This window comes from Cydia pomonella, chromosome 3 (genome assembly GCF_033807575.1).
Source record: "Cydia pomonella isolate Wapato2018A chromosome 3, ilCydPomo1, whole genome shotgun sequence".
Lineage (NCBI taxonomy): Eukaryota > Metazoa > Arthropoda > Insecta > Lepidoptera > Tortricidae > Cydia > Cydia pomonella.
The window spans coordinates 13,862,980-13,879,881 of record NC_084705.1 but is presented as its reverse complement, the minus strand read 5'-3'; the positions used below and the strand labels follow the sequence as shown (position 1 = coordinate 13,879,881).

At 38.7% G+C, this 16,902-nt stretch overlaps 1 protein-coding gene and 1 long non-coding RNA gene across 2 annotated transcripts; both read right to left on the bottom strand.

The window, feature by feature from the left end:
* Positions 1 to 238: 238 nt before the first annotated feature.
* On the bottom strand, positions 239 to 5,659 carry LOC133516114 (cytochrome P450 6B5-like). The gene is made up of 2 exons (XM_061848841.1): positions 4,110 to 5,659; positions 239 to 512 (listed from the first exon to the last, which is right to left on the bottom strand). Exons 1-2 carry the CDS (start codon positions 5,443 to 5,445, stop codon positions 346 to 348), a joined length of 1,503 nt encoding a protein of 500 aa, XP_061704825.1. The 5' UTR covers positions 5,446 to 5,659; the 3' UTR covers positions 239 to 345.
* A 7,658-nt stretch (positions 5,660 to 13,317) lies between these two features.
* LOC133516109 (uncharacterized) lies at positions 13,318 to 16,320 on the bottom strand. Its single transcript, XR_009799176.1, has 2 exons — positions 14,915 to 16,320; positions 13,318 to 14,060 (listed from the first exon to the last, which is right to left on the bottom strand). It is a non-coding gene; the product is annotated as an uncharacterized LOC133516109 (long non-coding RNA).
* Positions 16,321 to 16,902: the final 582 nt, after the last annotated feature.

The window sequence follows — 16,902 nt, the reverse complement described above, 5'->3', positions numbered from 1 at the left end:
CGAATTTGCATGATATTCGAAATCTTATGTATTTAACTGAAACAATTGAATCCCGACTTTACTAATGTAATACCACCACCAGTACATGTCATCTTCAGATTCAGACTTAAGCCACTGTCAATAGAGATGACAGCAGAGCATCATCTATTGGGCGTTAGCATGTCGAACGCTAGGACGTTTACCTTTCATACCTTGTAATCCACATGCAGTATTATTAAAAATACATACTGATATACTGATACATACCTACTATAAAAACATGGAATATGAATAATCAAAATCATACATGTTGCAAAATTTGCTCTACTAAGCATAATTTAGATATTAGTTCCCGTGCAGTAACCGCTAATGCAACCTCTTAGTAAAGTTTAATTTAACTCCGCCTTTAGGGGTCATGAGAAAGCTGGTCTGGTACTGAAACTTTTTCAGTGACTGACTACACGGCTCCACACGAAAAGTAGAGAGTAGCTTAACTAATCCAACACGAGACTGGAGTTGGGCAAAGCGCCAGCCTGGAAAATAAAGAAAATCGATCACGAAACTGGGGGACTGTGCACTTATTTTTTTAATTTATAAAGGAGGACACAAAACATTCACTATATTTTATGTAATTAAATTCTACAACAAGGCACTGTTGTATTATTTACTGGATCATCAAACTACATTCAGGTTTCAATAAACTCAATATATTATATTATTACGTACAATGCGGTCACTGTACAGCCGAGGTACCTTTTTTTTTTAATTTATTGAATAAACGAACAATTTACACTCTAGAATTTAATACAAAAAACCCATCGTAGGCAAAACCTTGAGGAGGTTTGTGTGCCGTTGGGGAGTTCAGAGAACAGAGAAAGAAAACATTGTAGGATTTTTAGTATAAGTAGCTTGTGTCGTTTGATGTCAATAAGTGCATTTTAATTACTTTTTTTATATGTTTACCATTTAAGTACTTTACACGAACATCTTCTGGCAAATCGTTTAATATTTTAGGTAATATATATGTATACAGCCTAGTGCCATATATGTTATTATATTTGGGTTTACAATATTTGTCTAACCTAACCTAACCGCCTAAACTAAACAATCCATACATTTGTAAGTTATTGCTCCGACTATTATACTTAGTGGACGGCGTACGAGCCCAAATCCAAAAAAACCCGCAAATCGATGTACAGTTTTGCCATTTAGCACACGCATACTAAAGGTTAAAACAATTTTTAGGGTTCCGTAGCCAAATGGTAAAAAACGGAACCCTTATAGAAACGGACAGACAGAACCCTGTCTGTCCGTTTATGTCACAGCCACTTTTTTCCGAAACTATAAGAGCTATACTGTTCAAACTTGGTAAGTAGATGTATTCTATGAGCATGATGAGCATTTAGATTTTTACACAAAAATAGAAAAAAATAACCGGCCAAGAGCATGTCGGGCCACGCTCAGTGTAGGGTTCCGTAGTTACTCTTCCGTCACAATAAGCTAAACTGGAGCTTAAAGTATAGTAAATTGTTAACCAAGGGATGAAACGGTACCTTTCACCCGAGTTAAACAAATAGGCAAATTTGCATAATCAGTACCTAATTAAAGTAAGTCTTTTTACTATGAAGGGAAAACTTTTTGCGATAACTCAAAAACAGCTAAACTGATCATGTCCGCTATAGTTTTCATTTAATGTCTTTCTTAAGCTCTACTTCCACGATTTTTTTCATATTTTTTGGACCTATGGTTCAAAAGTTAGAGGGGGGAGGGGCACATTTTTCTTTTTCTTTCGGAGCGATTATCTCCGAATTTATTCACTTTATCAAAAAATGTTTCTTGAAAACCCCTATTAGTTTTGAAAGACCCTTCCAACGATACCCCACACTCTAGGGTTGAAGCGAAACAAAAAATCACCCCCACTTTACGTGTAGGAGAGGTACCCTAAAAAAAATTTAATTTTTAGATTTTATTGTACGACTTTGTCGGCTTTATTGATTTATATATCCATGCCAAATTTCAGCTTTCTAGCACTAACGACCACGGAGCAAAGCCTCGGACAGACAGACAGACAGACAGACAGACAGACAGACAGACGGACATGGCGAAACTATAAGGGTTCCGTTTTATGCCATTTGGCTACGGAACCCTAAAAACGATAAATTTTGGGGGTTCCCCCTACTTAGAACTGAAACTCAAAAAATATTTTTTCATCAAACCCATACGAGTGGGGTATAATAAATATTATAGGACATTATAATATTTCTAAACTGAATAGTTTGCGCGAGAGACACTTCCAAAGTGGTAAAATGTGTCCCCCCCCCCCCGTAATTTCTAAAATAACAGAATGAAAAATATAAAAAAATATATGATATACATTGCCATGCAAACTTCCACCGAAAATTGGTTTGAACGAGATCGAGTAAGTAGTTTTTTTTTAATACGTCATAAAATAAAAAAATAAAAACATCAAACCAATACGTGTGGGGTATCTATGGATAGGTCTTCAAAAATGATATTTAGGTTTCTAATATAATTTTTTTCTAAACTGAATAGTTTGCGCGAGAGACACTTCCAAAGTGAAAAAATGTGTCCCCCCCCCTGTAACTTCTAAAATAATAGAATTAAAAATCTAAAAAAATATATGATATTATACATTACCATGCAAACTTCCACCGAAAATTGGTTTGAACGAGATCTAGTAAGTAGTTTTTTTTAATAAGTCATAAATGGTACGGAACCCTTCATGGGCGAGTCCGACTCTCACTTGGCCGCTTTTTTGACTTGCAGTTCTTTAATAAAAATCAACTTGGGAGGTATTGAGATTTTTTTTTGTATGGGATTATTTTTTTTAAAACTTATCGCGTCTGGTATCCTATGTAAGGCGATTCAAAAAATATACCATATCATTACATTTGAGCCATTTTTTAAATTATACTAACATAATTTTCAAAACTACATACTACAGCTACAACATTGTGCAATTTTTAGTTAGAGTTTCGTTATTTCTGACATTTGTATGCCGACCGGCGAAACATAGTGTTCAAATGTAATATACCTAAGACCTATTTATACCTGTTTTACAAATAAAGCATTCTGATCTGATTCGAAAAACATACCAAGTCTGGGTTCCTCCAGATACAATATGGCTGATTTTTATTTTGTACTGTTCAATATATCACAAATGATACGTGATATCCTATCTAGGCTCCAAGGAAGCAATTTTGAAAATAATTTCATTTAGATATTTTTTCAATTTTACAAAGCGACACAGCTTCAGTAAGTACCTATTTTACGAGACTTATGGAACTGTATTGCAGATACGGTACATATTAATCATAAATTGATACTAGTCCTAGCGGTACAGCCCGATATTCAGTTAAATGATGAAAATTGTGTTAAAAGTATGAAAATCGGTACAATTGATCTTTAGTTCATTTGAATCAATTTGACCCGTACAACCAAAAAATATAAAAATAAAAAAAGGAGAGGAGTTAGTCTAGTGTATCACCCGGTATAAGTATTTTTTTAAATATAGTTTATTCATGTAGGCCTAGCAAGAAGCACTTATGAATAGTAAGACAGGTATCTTAAGCTAATTATCAGAGCAATTTATTGATGTTAATATTTTTCCATAATAGTATTGAATTATTATACAGATCAAATTTAATACTAAGAATTTCACATAAGATCGTCAAACAAAAAAAATGTATAAAAAATACTAGTCTATGTATACAAAATATCTAGTGTAGAATAAATTCTAAATGTCAAACAAATAAAGTTAACAGGTAACAAGACTCCGCTGACCCGGACACCTGGAGAGGGCGAGAGAGGATCGAGCTGTGGGAAGAGCGTATGTGGGGCACCTGGATGGAAAACGTCCGTCCGTGCGTCCCAGAGTTGTAAAGTCGTACGGAAGTGTGACAGGGAGACAACACGTCGAACGTGGTTCGCGGTAGGCCCTCAGATACCGCTGGAGTGACGAAGCCCTAAAAGACCTGTCCGCCCTGGGCGTGAAGTAGCGCAAAATAGCGCAGAGTGACGTTTTCTTGTGTCATAGGCCAATACTTATACCTTTTTTGGGTCAAGGAACCGGTGAAGAAAAGTAAAAGTAAAGCAAAGTAAGTACGTACCAATACAATGTCTAGGTCCAAGTCCAAAGGACAAGTAAGCACACGAATGTCTCGATGCTACGTTTTCAGGTGAGAATCGGTCTGGGTCGAATACTGTAGGATCAGGATAGTTGTTAGGATCCATGTGCACCGCAGGAATTGGGATTATAAATATCTGTCCCTTTTTCACTGTCAAATCTGTGCCGGGTACTCTGTAGTCATTTAAAGCGCGTCGTCTAAGGTGATCTGTCACCGGATGAAGCCTCAATGTTTCGTCGAACACTTGACCCATATATTTGAGGTTGGAGACAGCTTCATACGTCAACTTTCCTTCGTTTTTTTTCAACACTTGCTTTATTTCTGTGACAACTTTTTCTTGGATACCTGGGTTCCTTGCTAAGTAGTGTAATATGTAAGACATCGTAAGAGCACTAGTTTGATAGCCTGCTGCATAAAATATAAACATCATACCGGCCATAATATCATCAGTTATGTCCACTGTCGTTTCAGCATCAGTTCCTTTAACTGGGAAAGAAATTTGTTTCGCTTTCCTAAGACTCAACATCAAATCTACAAAATCGTTCCTATCACTTGGATTACCATTCCTTTGAGATATGACATCTTTTGTTAAACGAAAGAAGAAATCACTTACTTCCTGGGATCCAATAGACAGTTTTAGACGTTTTAATATACCGGGATACATCATTTCGAGCTCAAGCCTGTAGTTAGTAGAAAAAATTTTAGGCTCAAGTTTTTCAAATATATCAAATTTACTATCAAATGTGTCAATATCAAGACCGAAGGCACAAGAGGTAATGCAACCTTGAGTATACTTTCTAACGATTCCATGAACTTCCTGATCCGGTTGTTCTTTCGATATTTTCTCAATATAGTCTATAAGTTTGTCCCCACGTTCCGTGATAAGATACATCATATTTTTTAGCTTTCGAGATGTGAAAATGGAGGTACAATGTTGTCGCAGTGCTCGCCAGGTATTGCCGTTGAAAGAGAACAGATTTGCATCAATTCCTTCCTCTGCGAAGTCCACGTCACGGTCCGTAAAGTTTTCAAAATCTTTTATTAAGATATGCTTTATGATCTCGACGTCTTTCACCAATAAAGTTGGAGACCTCATTCTAAATATTCCTAAGACTTTTTCATTCGGATATTTGTCATAAATGTCGGTATATACTTCAATGGCTGATCTTCTCTTTAATGCAAGGTCTTTTATGTTTCCGAAGAAAAATGTTGGCTCTGGCCCAGCAACATTTCTTTCTTTCCAGTAATTATTATATTTAGCGAAATGGTGGTAAAATAATGAAACGGCTACGATACATATTGCCAAAACCACCAACATCTCCTACGTGTAACTGATATTATAATACTAATCGAATTTAAATACGGTTATACATTCAGTCAGCACTCAGCAGTGAATATCATTCCTTATTTACTCAGATGCGAACTTGTAAATATATAAAGTATTCAAAGCAGTAACTTTGACGCCTGTTTACATAAATGTACCAAAATAAAAACACCTCGTCTTACTTTTAACGAGTAAATTCTTTATATATGTTCCATGTTGCGACTGCAACTTATTATTATATAAAAATCAATGCAGTAGCTAAACGCAGCCGTCGGGCTCGGCTAGTATTCGGAGGCTTTTTAAAAGCACCAATAGGAGCGCTCCACATAATCTGTATCGCGGCCAATTGGAAGCATTTAAATCTAAACTTTTTGTACTGATCAAATCAAATATTGCAAATCACTCTTTCATCATCCTCCATACTATCAGCACCCACTTTCTACATTGAACCGTTTTGGCAAGAACCCTTGTAAACCAGTACCTTTGGGAAGATTATACTTCACTTCATTATAAATCGAAGTTTTATTTAAGTCGTCGAGATCCTGACCTGCACGGCGGCTACATTCCACATAACCAAATGTTACTTTGTACTCAACTACGAAATACGGAAGGATTATGTTCGGGTACGTTTGTGTCATGTGTTGAGCAGAACTCAGTAATAAGCCGATTTTAGTGAGTGAATCAGAATAGAATTTAACCGAGATTATGACACTTGAATAAATGACTACATAAAACCTGTACTTTCAACGAGCCGTGCAGGTTTCATGTTTCGCGCACCTACACTGAATATCTCGTAGCTGGGCCCAACGCACGATAACATACATAGGTACAGTCACGTCTGAAAATATCGATACGAAAAATGTGCCAAAAATATGTATACACTACCAGTGGATCAGTTTTTCAAAAACACACAAATAAGGCCTGTACCGAAAAATAACTAAATTTCAAGTCGCTGTAATTTTGATTCTAAGTAAGATGACTACGGCATTCTTACCGCGATAAAAAGTCTTATTATTGACCGAAGCGTAGCGAAGGTCTAAGTTTTGACTCTGGCAATCTACTTTCGTATGTCCGGATGTTCTCCTCTACAGGTCGCAATTCTCAACCGATTCGCGTGAAATTTTGGTCAAGGAGACGGACAGTTGCGCAGACGAAAACGGGTGCGACGAAGGTGTGTAGGGGTCTATGTTTAAAAAATTTCGGAGAAGTTTTTCCACTTAGATTAATTTATCAACGGACGTCGCGGACAGAAGTTTAAACTTAAATGTATGTTAAATTAAATTTCCAAAATTATTTTACGAAAATGAATATCATAGCTGAAAGAGGGAAACTGTTGTCTCACATTTTTCCTGCCTGCTATCGCGGCCTACTATAGATCTTGCCTACAAAAATGCAGGGCACAAATTTACAGGAACACAGTGTTCCGACGATTTATTATAAATCTCCTGTTGATATTTTAAGAAAGCTATTCGATGTTGCAAAATGTGATTTAGCGAATTAAATTACCAAATCCTATAGAGAAAAAACACTACAGACTAAAGACTTTTCTAAAAGAAGTACCTAGTAGCTAGTAAGTGAAAATCTCTTACATTAGTAGCAAATGTAAACTTAAAAGTTCTCACTCCATACACGACCTTTTTACAGAATAATAATAATATTCATAATTTGTATGGGAAGTATCTTCTTCTTTCTTTTCATCCTGTTACCCCCTGCTGGGGTGTAGGGCTTGAACCATTTTCTTCCACTGACTCCGGTCCTGGGCAGCTTGGGTAACCTCCTCCCACCCCGTCCCCAATACACCCAACTCTTGCTCCACGGAACGGCGCCAAGTAGATTTAGGGCGACCATGTTTCCGTTTTCCGAGCATCTTCCAGCAGGTCAGGGCCACCTTGGATAGGTGGGTGTCAGGCTTCCTGAGGATATGCCCAATCCAATGCCATTTGCGCGTTTGGATGTCCTTATGTACGGGTGCTTGTCCGGCTATTCTCCATAAGTGAGCGTTTGTGATCCATTTAGGCCAAAAGATGTGCAGAATTTGCCTTAAGCATTTGTTCACAAACACTTGGAGTTTTGTCATTAGGTCTTTGCGGACAAACCAGGTTTCGCACCCGTACAGTAACACGGTCTTTACATTGGAATTGAAAATCCTCACTTTAGTTCTTCTCGTCAGGGTAGAGGAGTTCCACACAGGTTTAAGCTGGCTGAATGCGGCTCGGGCTTTGTTTATTCGTGTTTCAATGTCAGCTTCCGTTCCTCCACTCTGATCGACAATACTGCCCAGTTAACAAAAGCTAGCCACTTGTTCAATCTGATTTCCCTTGATCAGCATTGGGGTTGAATCGGTGGTGTTATGGCGCATTTACTTTGTTTTATTGTAGTTAATGCGCAATCCTTCCTTTTCAGCCTCTTCTGCTAGATCTTCTGCCTTGTCTTGGAGTTGCTCACGCGTGGTTGCTATAAGGCAGAGGTCATCTGCCAAGTCGATATCCTCGAGGTCGTTTTCAGATGTCCAAGGCAAGCGTCTTCGACCTCTGCTGGTAACCCTGCACATCACGTCGTCAAGCACCATCAGAAACAGCAGTGGAAAGCAAACAACCCTGCTTGACACCTGCTGTGACATCTATACTCTCAGTGAGTTTTCCCTTGTGAAGTACTCTACACGAAGATCCATGATAGAGTGCTTTGATAATGTTGATCAGCTTATCTGGCACACCGTTAAGCTTCAGAACCCTCCATATGCTTGCCCATTTTACCCTATCGAATGCTTTTTCAAAGTCAACGAATAGAGCAAAAACCTTATACTGCATCTCCCGACATTGTTCTAGGACCATTCGCAAGAGGTTGAATGTATGGGAAGTATGGTAAAACTTATTATTAGAGTCTGTGCGGAAAGAGAAAAGTCGTGAAATGTAAGGGAACCCATACATTCTACGCCTCTTCGCTTTAAACTCGTTTAAGTTTTAAACTCGCTTATGACTTAATACTTATTTAGATGAATTGTATTATAAATAAGTTCTAACAAAGCTCGCTTTAACTTATTATAAAAAATTGTTTTTTTTTTGGAGTGAGCACTTTAAGCTTTCTTATTTCTCTACTAGCGAGTAGCGACCCGCCCCTGCTTCACACGGGTTACACAAAACCTTAACAAATTATACATATAAAACTTCCCTTAAGAATCACTCTATTGATAGGCAAAAACCGCATGAAAATCCGTTCAGTCGTTTTTGAGTTTATCGCGAGCATAGAAACAAAGAAAGACAGACACGGCGGGGACTTTGTTTTTAAGATGTAGTGATAGTGATGGTACGATTAGCCTGTGAATCTTTAAAAGTCCAATTAACAAGTAAACAATAAGTACAACGGAGCCGTGAGTGCCGACACACCACTAAACTGTTGGTACAACTTTTGTCAGAGGACTCGCAAAGTTTTGATGGATTAGCGTCTCACAAAACAGCGAAATAAGCTAAGCGAGCGGAACTGTCGAGAACAGGAAAATGTGCTGGAACTACGACCAAACTTGACAACTAATGGTATACCTACATTATTTTGATAAAATATATTGCAAGAGAAAAATAACATATTATCTTGTCAAGCTCTTGTTTTCATTTGAGTTTCGCCTTCGGTAACTAACAAATCAAAAACTGATTGAAACACTCTCCTCTGAACGGAAATATCAGGTGCGCTTTCTAGCATTTCAGGTCGAAGTCAAAGAGGGGATTTTGGATTACTCAAACGCGTCAGATTAACATATGGGGGATACCCTGCAACTTACTGAGTACCTCTACATGAACTCTACATACAATTACAAACCTACCTGTACAAAACATGCGTGCGTATGCAGCTATTAAAATTACTTTAAACAAAATCGATAAGTAGTTAAAATTTACTCTACTGCATCAGGATAAAAATCTGGCGAGCTTGAGAATGAAAAAGTGATATTTTCATAGCCACAGCCGCTATTGCTATGCTATGCTAATGGTAAGATTAATTTAAACGAGGATGATACATATTTATAACTAAGTATGACGTACTAAACGAGACTTGGTGAGCCTAACTGTCTAAATATCCGCCAAGGACAGCAATGGGAGTAAAAAATATGGATGCCTATTTTTTTTTTCAGGATTTATTATTTTCGCAAAATACTTATCAACGTCCCAATTTCGTCAGGAAAAAAATAACGAAAATGTCAATCTTCAATATAGGTAGGAATAAAATATAATGCGGGCCTTGCCGATCCATCACGGCGCAGACAGATTTGGAGAACCTACTGTGCACGTGTACGTAATAATACGAAATTCGACATGGAATTCCGAGATACGTTATTTATAAAATTCGTCAGCTCCCTAGTTACACGTTTAGTTTTCTAACCAAAGTCACATCACATGTATTGTTTCTTGCCACAGCTATAGGTAGAAAAAAACGGCCACTAGTAAGGTAGGTTTGCTGCTGAGTTGGCATTTTACAGAGTCGTTAGATTAGATTCAACTGTAAGAAGGAATGAGCGATCTTTGTATTCACTTAGGCAGGTACCTACTATTTGAAATAAACCAGTACATAAACAAGGCCAATTGTCGCATACGGACCTACATATTTATAATATTATAGTGCGTACAGAGACGACTGAACTAATAATTGCGGCACTGGTATTGTATGTAATGTATACGAACCCAAGGTCAGAGACTGAATGAAGCACGAAAAGTGTAAAATACTTAGATACCTACTAAGTCAAAGTTATTAGCGCATCGAGCTCTTCCACATTAGGTTTTTTGGCTCAAGGACGCATGAGGACAAATACCTAGGTAGGTACTTACATAACAATTGAGAATAGATAAAATAAATACATGTATGCTGGTTTTCCTTAGGACTTCAGTTTTGACACAGTAAGTCAATAGGTGCGTGATAAAATAGCAGGGTAGTTAGTCGGTATGTTAGTATTGTATAGGTAATATTTGTAATGTAATTATCTATTAGGTACTTTTCAGAGATCACTTAGAGATGTAAACATTGGTTTCCTTCGACACATACAAGTACCTAATTATGTAGAAGTAAACACATTACATAATACGATTGCGGCTATTCCATTCTTGCGATAAAAACAAATATCGTGAGAAACAGCTATTTACCATCGTCCCCGAAATCTCAATTCCCGGGTCCCCACTACAATACACAAGTGGTCGCGATCCATCATTCTGTCGCCGCCGTCGCGGCGGGCCCGTAAGGGACGGCATTGTTTCCGCAGCTCAATGGACATGATTTGTGGATTTTTGGAAATTGTTTTTTCGGATTGACTTATCCATTTCGTGAAACTGTCACGAGATGACAGGTAAATAGCGTCTCCGTTAATGCAAGTAGCTGGCTAATATAATTATCAACTGAAGCGGCATACGCGGAAACTCGGTGGCGACAGCGGCAACTGACGGTTATATTCAATACGACATACTTACGACGCGTTGCGACAACAAAGACATACAAATAAGTACCTACGACATAGAAGACAAATAAAAATACAGCTATCACCTACTATCACGATTTGTAGATCTTTACCAATACACAGGGCTAGCTGCTGCCTGCGACTTCGTACGCGTGAATTTGTAAATAGGTTGGTGATTATAAATTTGGACCCGGGCACGTCCTTAAACTACGTCCAAAAGAGATATATAGGCATTGTGAATGTCTCGCTTTGTGTGGTAGGACACAGCCAGTGGATGTCATTCCAGATCTAGAGCAGAGCCCAACTGGGGAAGTACCTCCACGTTACAGAAAACAGCAGCCAAATAACACTAGACCCTACTCATAGTGTTGTGTTCCTGCCGGTGAGTAAGGTTGCCAGAGCTCAACGAGGGGGGGGGGGGCGAGTTTCGGGTGGGCAACGCGCATGTAACACCTCTGGAGTTGCAGGCGTACAAGGCTACGGAGACTGCTTACCGTCAGGCGAGTCGTATGCTTGTTTGCCACCGACATAGTATAAAAAATAAAAAATCTACATGAGCATAGAACATTATGCATAGAGCAAAATCGAATTTTGCTCACTGAGTGAGACAAAATAACATTCAAGTGACCTTTATATTCGAATGTCATTTCAACGTGCGGGGCCTAATACAAATTCGAAATATTTGGATTCTAATGTCTTTGTTCCTTTCACGTCATTAGCAAAAAGAAAGAGACAAAAATAAGTGCATACGTAATTTAACGGTATATTGACGGTTGATATTAGACCCCCGAAATAAGTCAGACCGTATCGTTCCAAAACACCCTACGAGTCCTCAATCATAATAATGAATTAATGAAATTAAAGTTTAAAATTTAATAAAAACACCATATTTTACGTATTTTATTATACCATCAAAACAATGAACTTAAAAAAAAACGCAATTGTTAGTAAATAATTCTACTTTTAACGATCTCTACTTTAGTTGACAAATTGTTGTATCCGCAATTCGGACCGTATCTTTTTAGGGTTTCGTAGTCACCTAGAAACCCTTATAGTTTCGCCATGTCCGTCTGTCCGTCCGTCCGCGTCTGTGCTCCGTGATAGTTAGTACTAGAAAGATGCAATTTGGCATGGATACATCAATCATGCATGGCAACAGAACCTCCCAATTTAAATGATATTTTTAGGATTCCTTACCCAGAGGGTAAAACCGGACCCTATTACTAAGACTCCACTGTCCGTCCGTTTGTCTGTATGTCACCAGGCTGTATCTCATAAACTGTTATTATAGTTAAGTGTCTGTTGCCGCTATAACAACATATACTAAAAAGTACAGAATCCTCGGCGGACAAGTTTGACTCGCACTTGTCTTTTTTTATATTTTTTGTGCATATAAGTGCAATAGTGATAAAGTTAATAATTTCGGAAATATTCGTCGAATTTCGTACTTTTTAGTATATTTGTTGTTATAGCGGCAACAGAAAATTTCAACTGTCTAACTATCTCGGTTCGTGAGATACGGCCTAGTGACAAACGGAATGACGGACAGACGGACGGACGGCCGGACAGTGGAGTCTTAGTAATATAGGGTCCCGTTTTACCCTTTGGGTACGGAACCCTAAAAACAGCTACGCTTATTCAAAACTCTGCTGGCTACACCTACTGCACTTACTTTAAGAGGCAAGACTAGTGGACATTTCTCCATACAAACGTAATAGACTGTTTCCTCCTTGGTGTTTGACCCGAGAGGGCCGAGAGCAATGATTTTTTTCAACGCATATATTATCAATATCTGTGTGGGACTGTTTTGCTGTATTTCATATTTTTGTTTTTTAAGCGCTAGAGAACTTCAAACATCGCAAAAATGGCCTAATTGACTGTGCCGCAAGAAAAGCACAGTATTTAAAACTGAATATCAATTAGCCCAAAAGGCAAAACAGTCCGACACAGATAATTTGATTGCCATTTACATGTCTTACTTTGGTTTAATTATTCTTTTACTTATTTTCGGTACAAAGTATCCGTTGGAATCTAATAGATCTACGAGATTGTAAAAAATATGATTAAACTTATCGTGTATAAGCATGCTTATCGAATCCAAGGTCAAATTCGGCATGATCCGGTTGGTTAAGTTTTGAATGAGGAAACAGTCGAGTACGATTTTTACGCAGGATTTTTCACCTAAGCTGTAGTTGTCCTTATCGCACTAATTTTAGGAGCCGCCAGCATCAGCGCGACAGAGATGTTCGCCTAAAATTGGCTTCAGCTGGCCTTTCCTGTTAAGAAGCTAAATACCAACGCAAATAATAAAGGTCGGTATTTACAACTTGAGTTCTCAAGACTGACAGTTTTATAAGTCTTCCCAGAAGAAGGGATAGAATGATAGCATGCTAGTGAAGATAAGACATAGGCGGGCAATGAAATCGAATATCAAATAATAAAAATAAATATTTGCACATTTTATTTAAATAGCGATTTAAACGGTAGGCATTACAGTTTCAATTTTCACTCTACATTACTTCGATGATGTTCATTTGTAGGTACAGGAAAGCTAGCAAAATGAATCCATCCGGTAAAGGAAATAATGGAACGACATGAACACAAATGGTCCATATGGCAGTCGGCATAGTTAAACCACGTTAAACTATGTAGTTCAAAGTGCCAGTAATGGTCTGAGCCCCGAGTAGTGTAAATTTATTCGATTTCGTGAAGTGAAGAACACGTTTGCGTTAAGTCCCATTTAGTATGGCATTTAGAAACAGCGTGCCAAGCGGAACGTTTTGGAAACTCAAAATCCCATACAAAATGAGACTTAACGCAAACGCGTACGTCACATTACGCCGTCAAATAAATTTACACTAGGGGTACTGATCGTTACTTACTTAGGTAATGGTCGTATAGGGAAACCTTTTTCCCCCAAAAGTTCCGCTAAAGGCCGTGCCGTTCCGATTAAAACTATTAACTACATGAAAAAGTAACAAATTGCAATTTGTTCTGTAAAATCGTCATTGATAGGTTCATAGGTTGAATTGAACTGTTTTAATTTTTCAGGTTTCCAATAGTTTTACAGGCTGTCATTATATAAAGTCCTAAAATTAAATCTTTCCACTTCCATGCAGTGCTTCTGCGGGCGGTGGTCCTTCAGGCCCCTCAGAGTCCTTTCTTCCTTTTTTAGCCACTGCAAAGAAAAAACATAAAATAATAAAGAACTCGGTAGGCACTTTATATACAAAGTAAGAATATTTACATATTTGTTTGACAATGGAGCAAAGCAGCGAAAAAAGTGTAATTTTGAGCGTGTCGAGCTGGCAAGTTTATTCAGCTCAAAACAGAATTGTAAATTTGGTGGTTTCGTGATATTGAGTCGACGTAGTCTCGTCAAGAAGGAAATATAGTCATTTGTTTTACAAGGGGGCAAAGTTGTTGTTTCACCGCTCGTGCTAATATTGATACCCGAGCAAGCAAAAGATTCCAAAATTGAACCACAAGCCTAGCGAGTGGTTCGAGAAGTGGAATTTTGAGCGTTTCGAGGGTTTCAAGGCACGAGGGTTAAACAAACTTCGTCCAAGTGAAACACAAAAATTTTCACCACACCAATGCGAGGAAAATAATAACTATGAAACACCAATAAAAATTAAACCAAATGACATCCAAAGGAACGTAATAAAAATTTGAAGACCGGTCCGGCCTAGTGGGTAGTGACCCTGCCTATGAAGCCGATGGTCCTGGGTTCGAATCCCGTGTTTTCTATGTATTTAAGTACCTATTTGTTTATTACATATATCGTTGTCTGATTACCCGCAACACAAGCCGTCTTGAGCTTACCGTGGGACTTAGTCAATCAGTGTAAGAATGTCCTATAATATTTATTTTATTTATTTATCATTCAAAATTATCATTTAACAGTCAAGTCTATTAGCTAATATAAGGAAACAACTCAAAATTAGCATCTGATTACTTTGCCCCACATGTTTCATTCGTTTTTGAACAATCAAGAGGGCCAGTTAGTGTGGTGAAAAAAGTTATACTTACTACATGCTTGTGCGGTGATACATTTGTTTTGGTAATTTCTGTAAAAACCATGTTTGCACCGGCATTGAGGTGTGCAACAATCTAGCTCGTTACATGGTTTTTTGTTCCATAAGTTTTCGCATTTTTCAGTCGGAGGACAAGTTGGAGGACACTCGTCAAATACTTCATTCTCTCCGGTACATGTGCGTGGAGCTGCAAAAAGTTTTAACCAATGTTTGAGATGACGTTGAGGGCGGTTAGTGGTTATGCCTATCAATTAATAGTAAATGATCCAGTAACTACCTACTTACGAACGTAAATCACGCCTATTTAGTGAGTCAAGACACACACACACATTACTGCATATATAAGTACTTACACCTTAAAGGTAGGTAACTAACCTAGACTTAAATGTTACTTGACATTAAGTAAAACTTACGACATTGGTCCTGGGTAGGTAAACATGAGCGGTTTGGTGCCCAGATGGTACCGTTAGCGCAGGAGTAACCTTCGACATCTCAGTCTTTGCAAGTACCTGGCTCCCCAGGAGTCCTGAGTCAAGACTCGCATGTTCTGAGATATTAAGCCAAACTTATGACATAGGCCCAATGATACGCATGAGCTGTTTGTTGCCCCGTTGTCGCCATTAGCGCGTGCCCTGGGTGCTTGCCAACGTGCCAATCGTTAACGCTCCGTAGCATACCGTAGTCATCTCTCTCTATCACTCTTCCATTGTAACGTAATACGTTACATGTTTAATAAATAGACCTTAAAACCTACTACTTATCTAATTAAAAATATATTTACAACTCTAAACTATATTACACACTAATATATACAACAATACTGTCTTAAAACTATGTATTTAGGATTATAAAACCATCTTCACGCTGATTAATTTGAATATGTCGCGCCATAGTTATTACATTCACTCACAATAATGTTCACATTCACATTCGCGAGTGCTTGAATGAAGTGCACTGATCGGTGCGCTGTGTCATCGCGCGCCGCCGCTCGCTCGTTCATTCGACATTCGTTATGATGGTCCAGGACAAGCCATCGCCTTTGTGTGTACAGGAGGGAATGCATAGTAGGTATATATAATGGCGGACGATTGGCCATAGTGGCGCGCAATCGGGAAGTTGTCGGATTTATGGGCGTAGCGTGGCCTGTGGTATTCACACAATCGCCCATTGTTTAGTTTGTAACCGGCCTTTTGACATTTGTTGTGGATTGTCAACATCCACCACAGTCTTTTGCGCCCTTTGTTGCGCTTACTTGTATATATCTTGTCATTCACCAAGACGCGTGCCTTGACTCGTATTGTCATGTTATTAAAGGTACGTCGGCGTCTAGTCAACTCTATGGCTGCCGCTCGAAGCAACGTTGGCGCAACTGCGCATCGACGCCATTTTCCATAGAGCTGAGTAGACCCGAAGAGGCATGCCTATCCACGGCTGAGGCCGAAGGTCGAGCTTTGGAAGGTTAGTGCTCAAACAAAGAACAATATTATAGTAGAAGTGTCTGAATTCGATGTCCGAAAGCCGAGCCCCGCGTAAATCTTAAGGCCTGGAGCGTCTGATCTGTACATACTTCCTAAAATTTCACAAGTATTGTCCAGGAGAGGCACGCCTACACGCGATCTGTGGGAGATTAGTGCTTAAACACAGAATAATGGTCAAAGTATCCGAAGGCCGAGCACCGCGTACGGCTGAAGGCCAGAAGCACCCGAGAGAGGCGCGCCTTTAGGTTCAAGCGCGAGTCAGACTGAAGAAAAAATGTGACTAGGCTGTATCTGGCATACAGCCGCAATGGTACTTGTACTATTGTTCCATGTTAGAACACTACATTCCAGAAACTCTCTCTTTTCACCCTTACGGGGTGATTTTGGGGTTGAAAACTATTGTATATCCTTCCCCATAACAAAAACTATCGGCATACCTCAACTAAATTCAGCGGTTATTGATTCCCCATACAAAATTCCACCCCCCTTTGTACCCCCTAGGGGC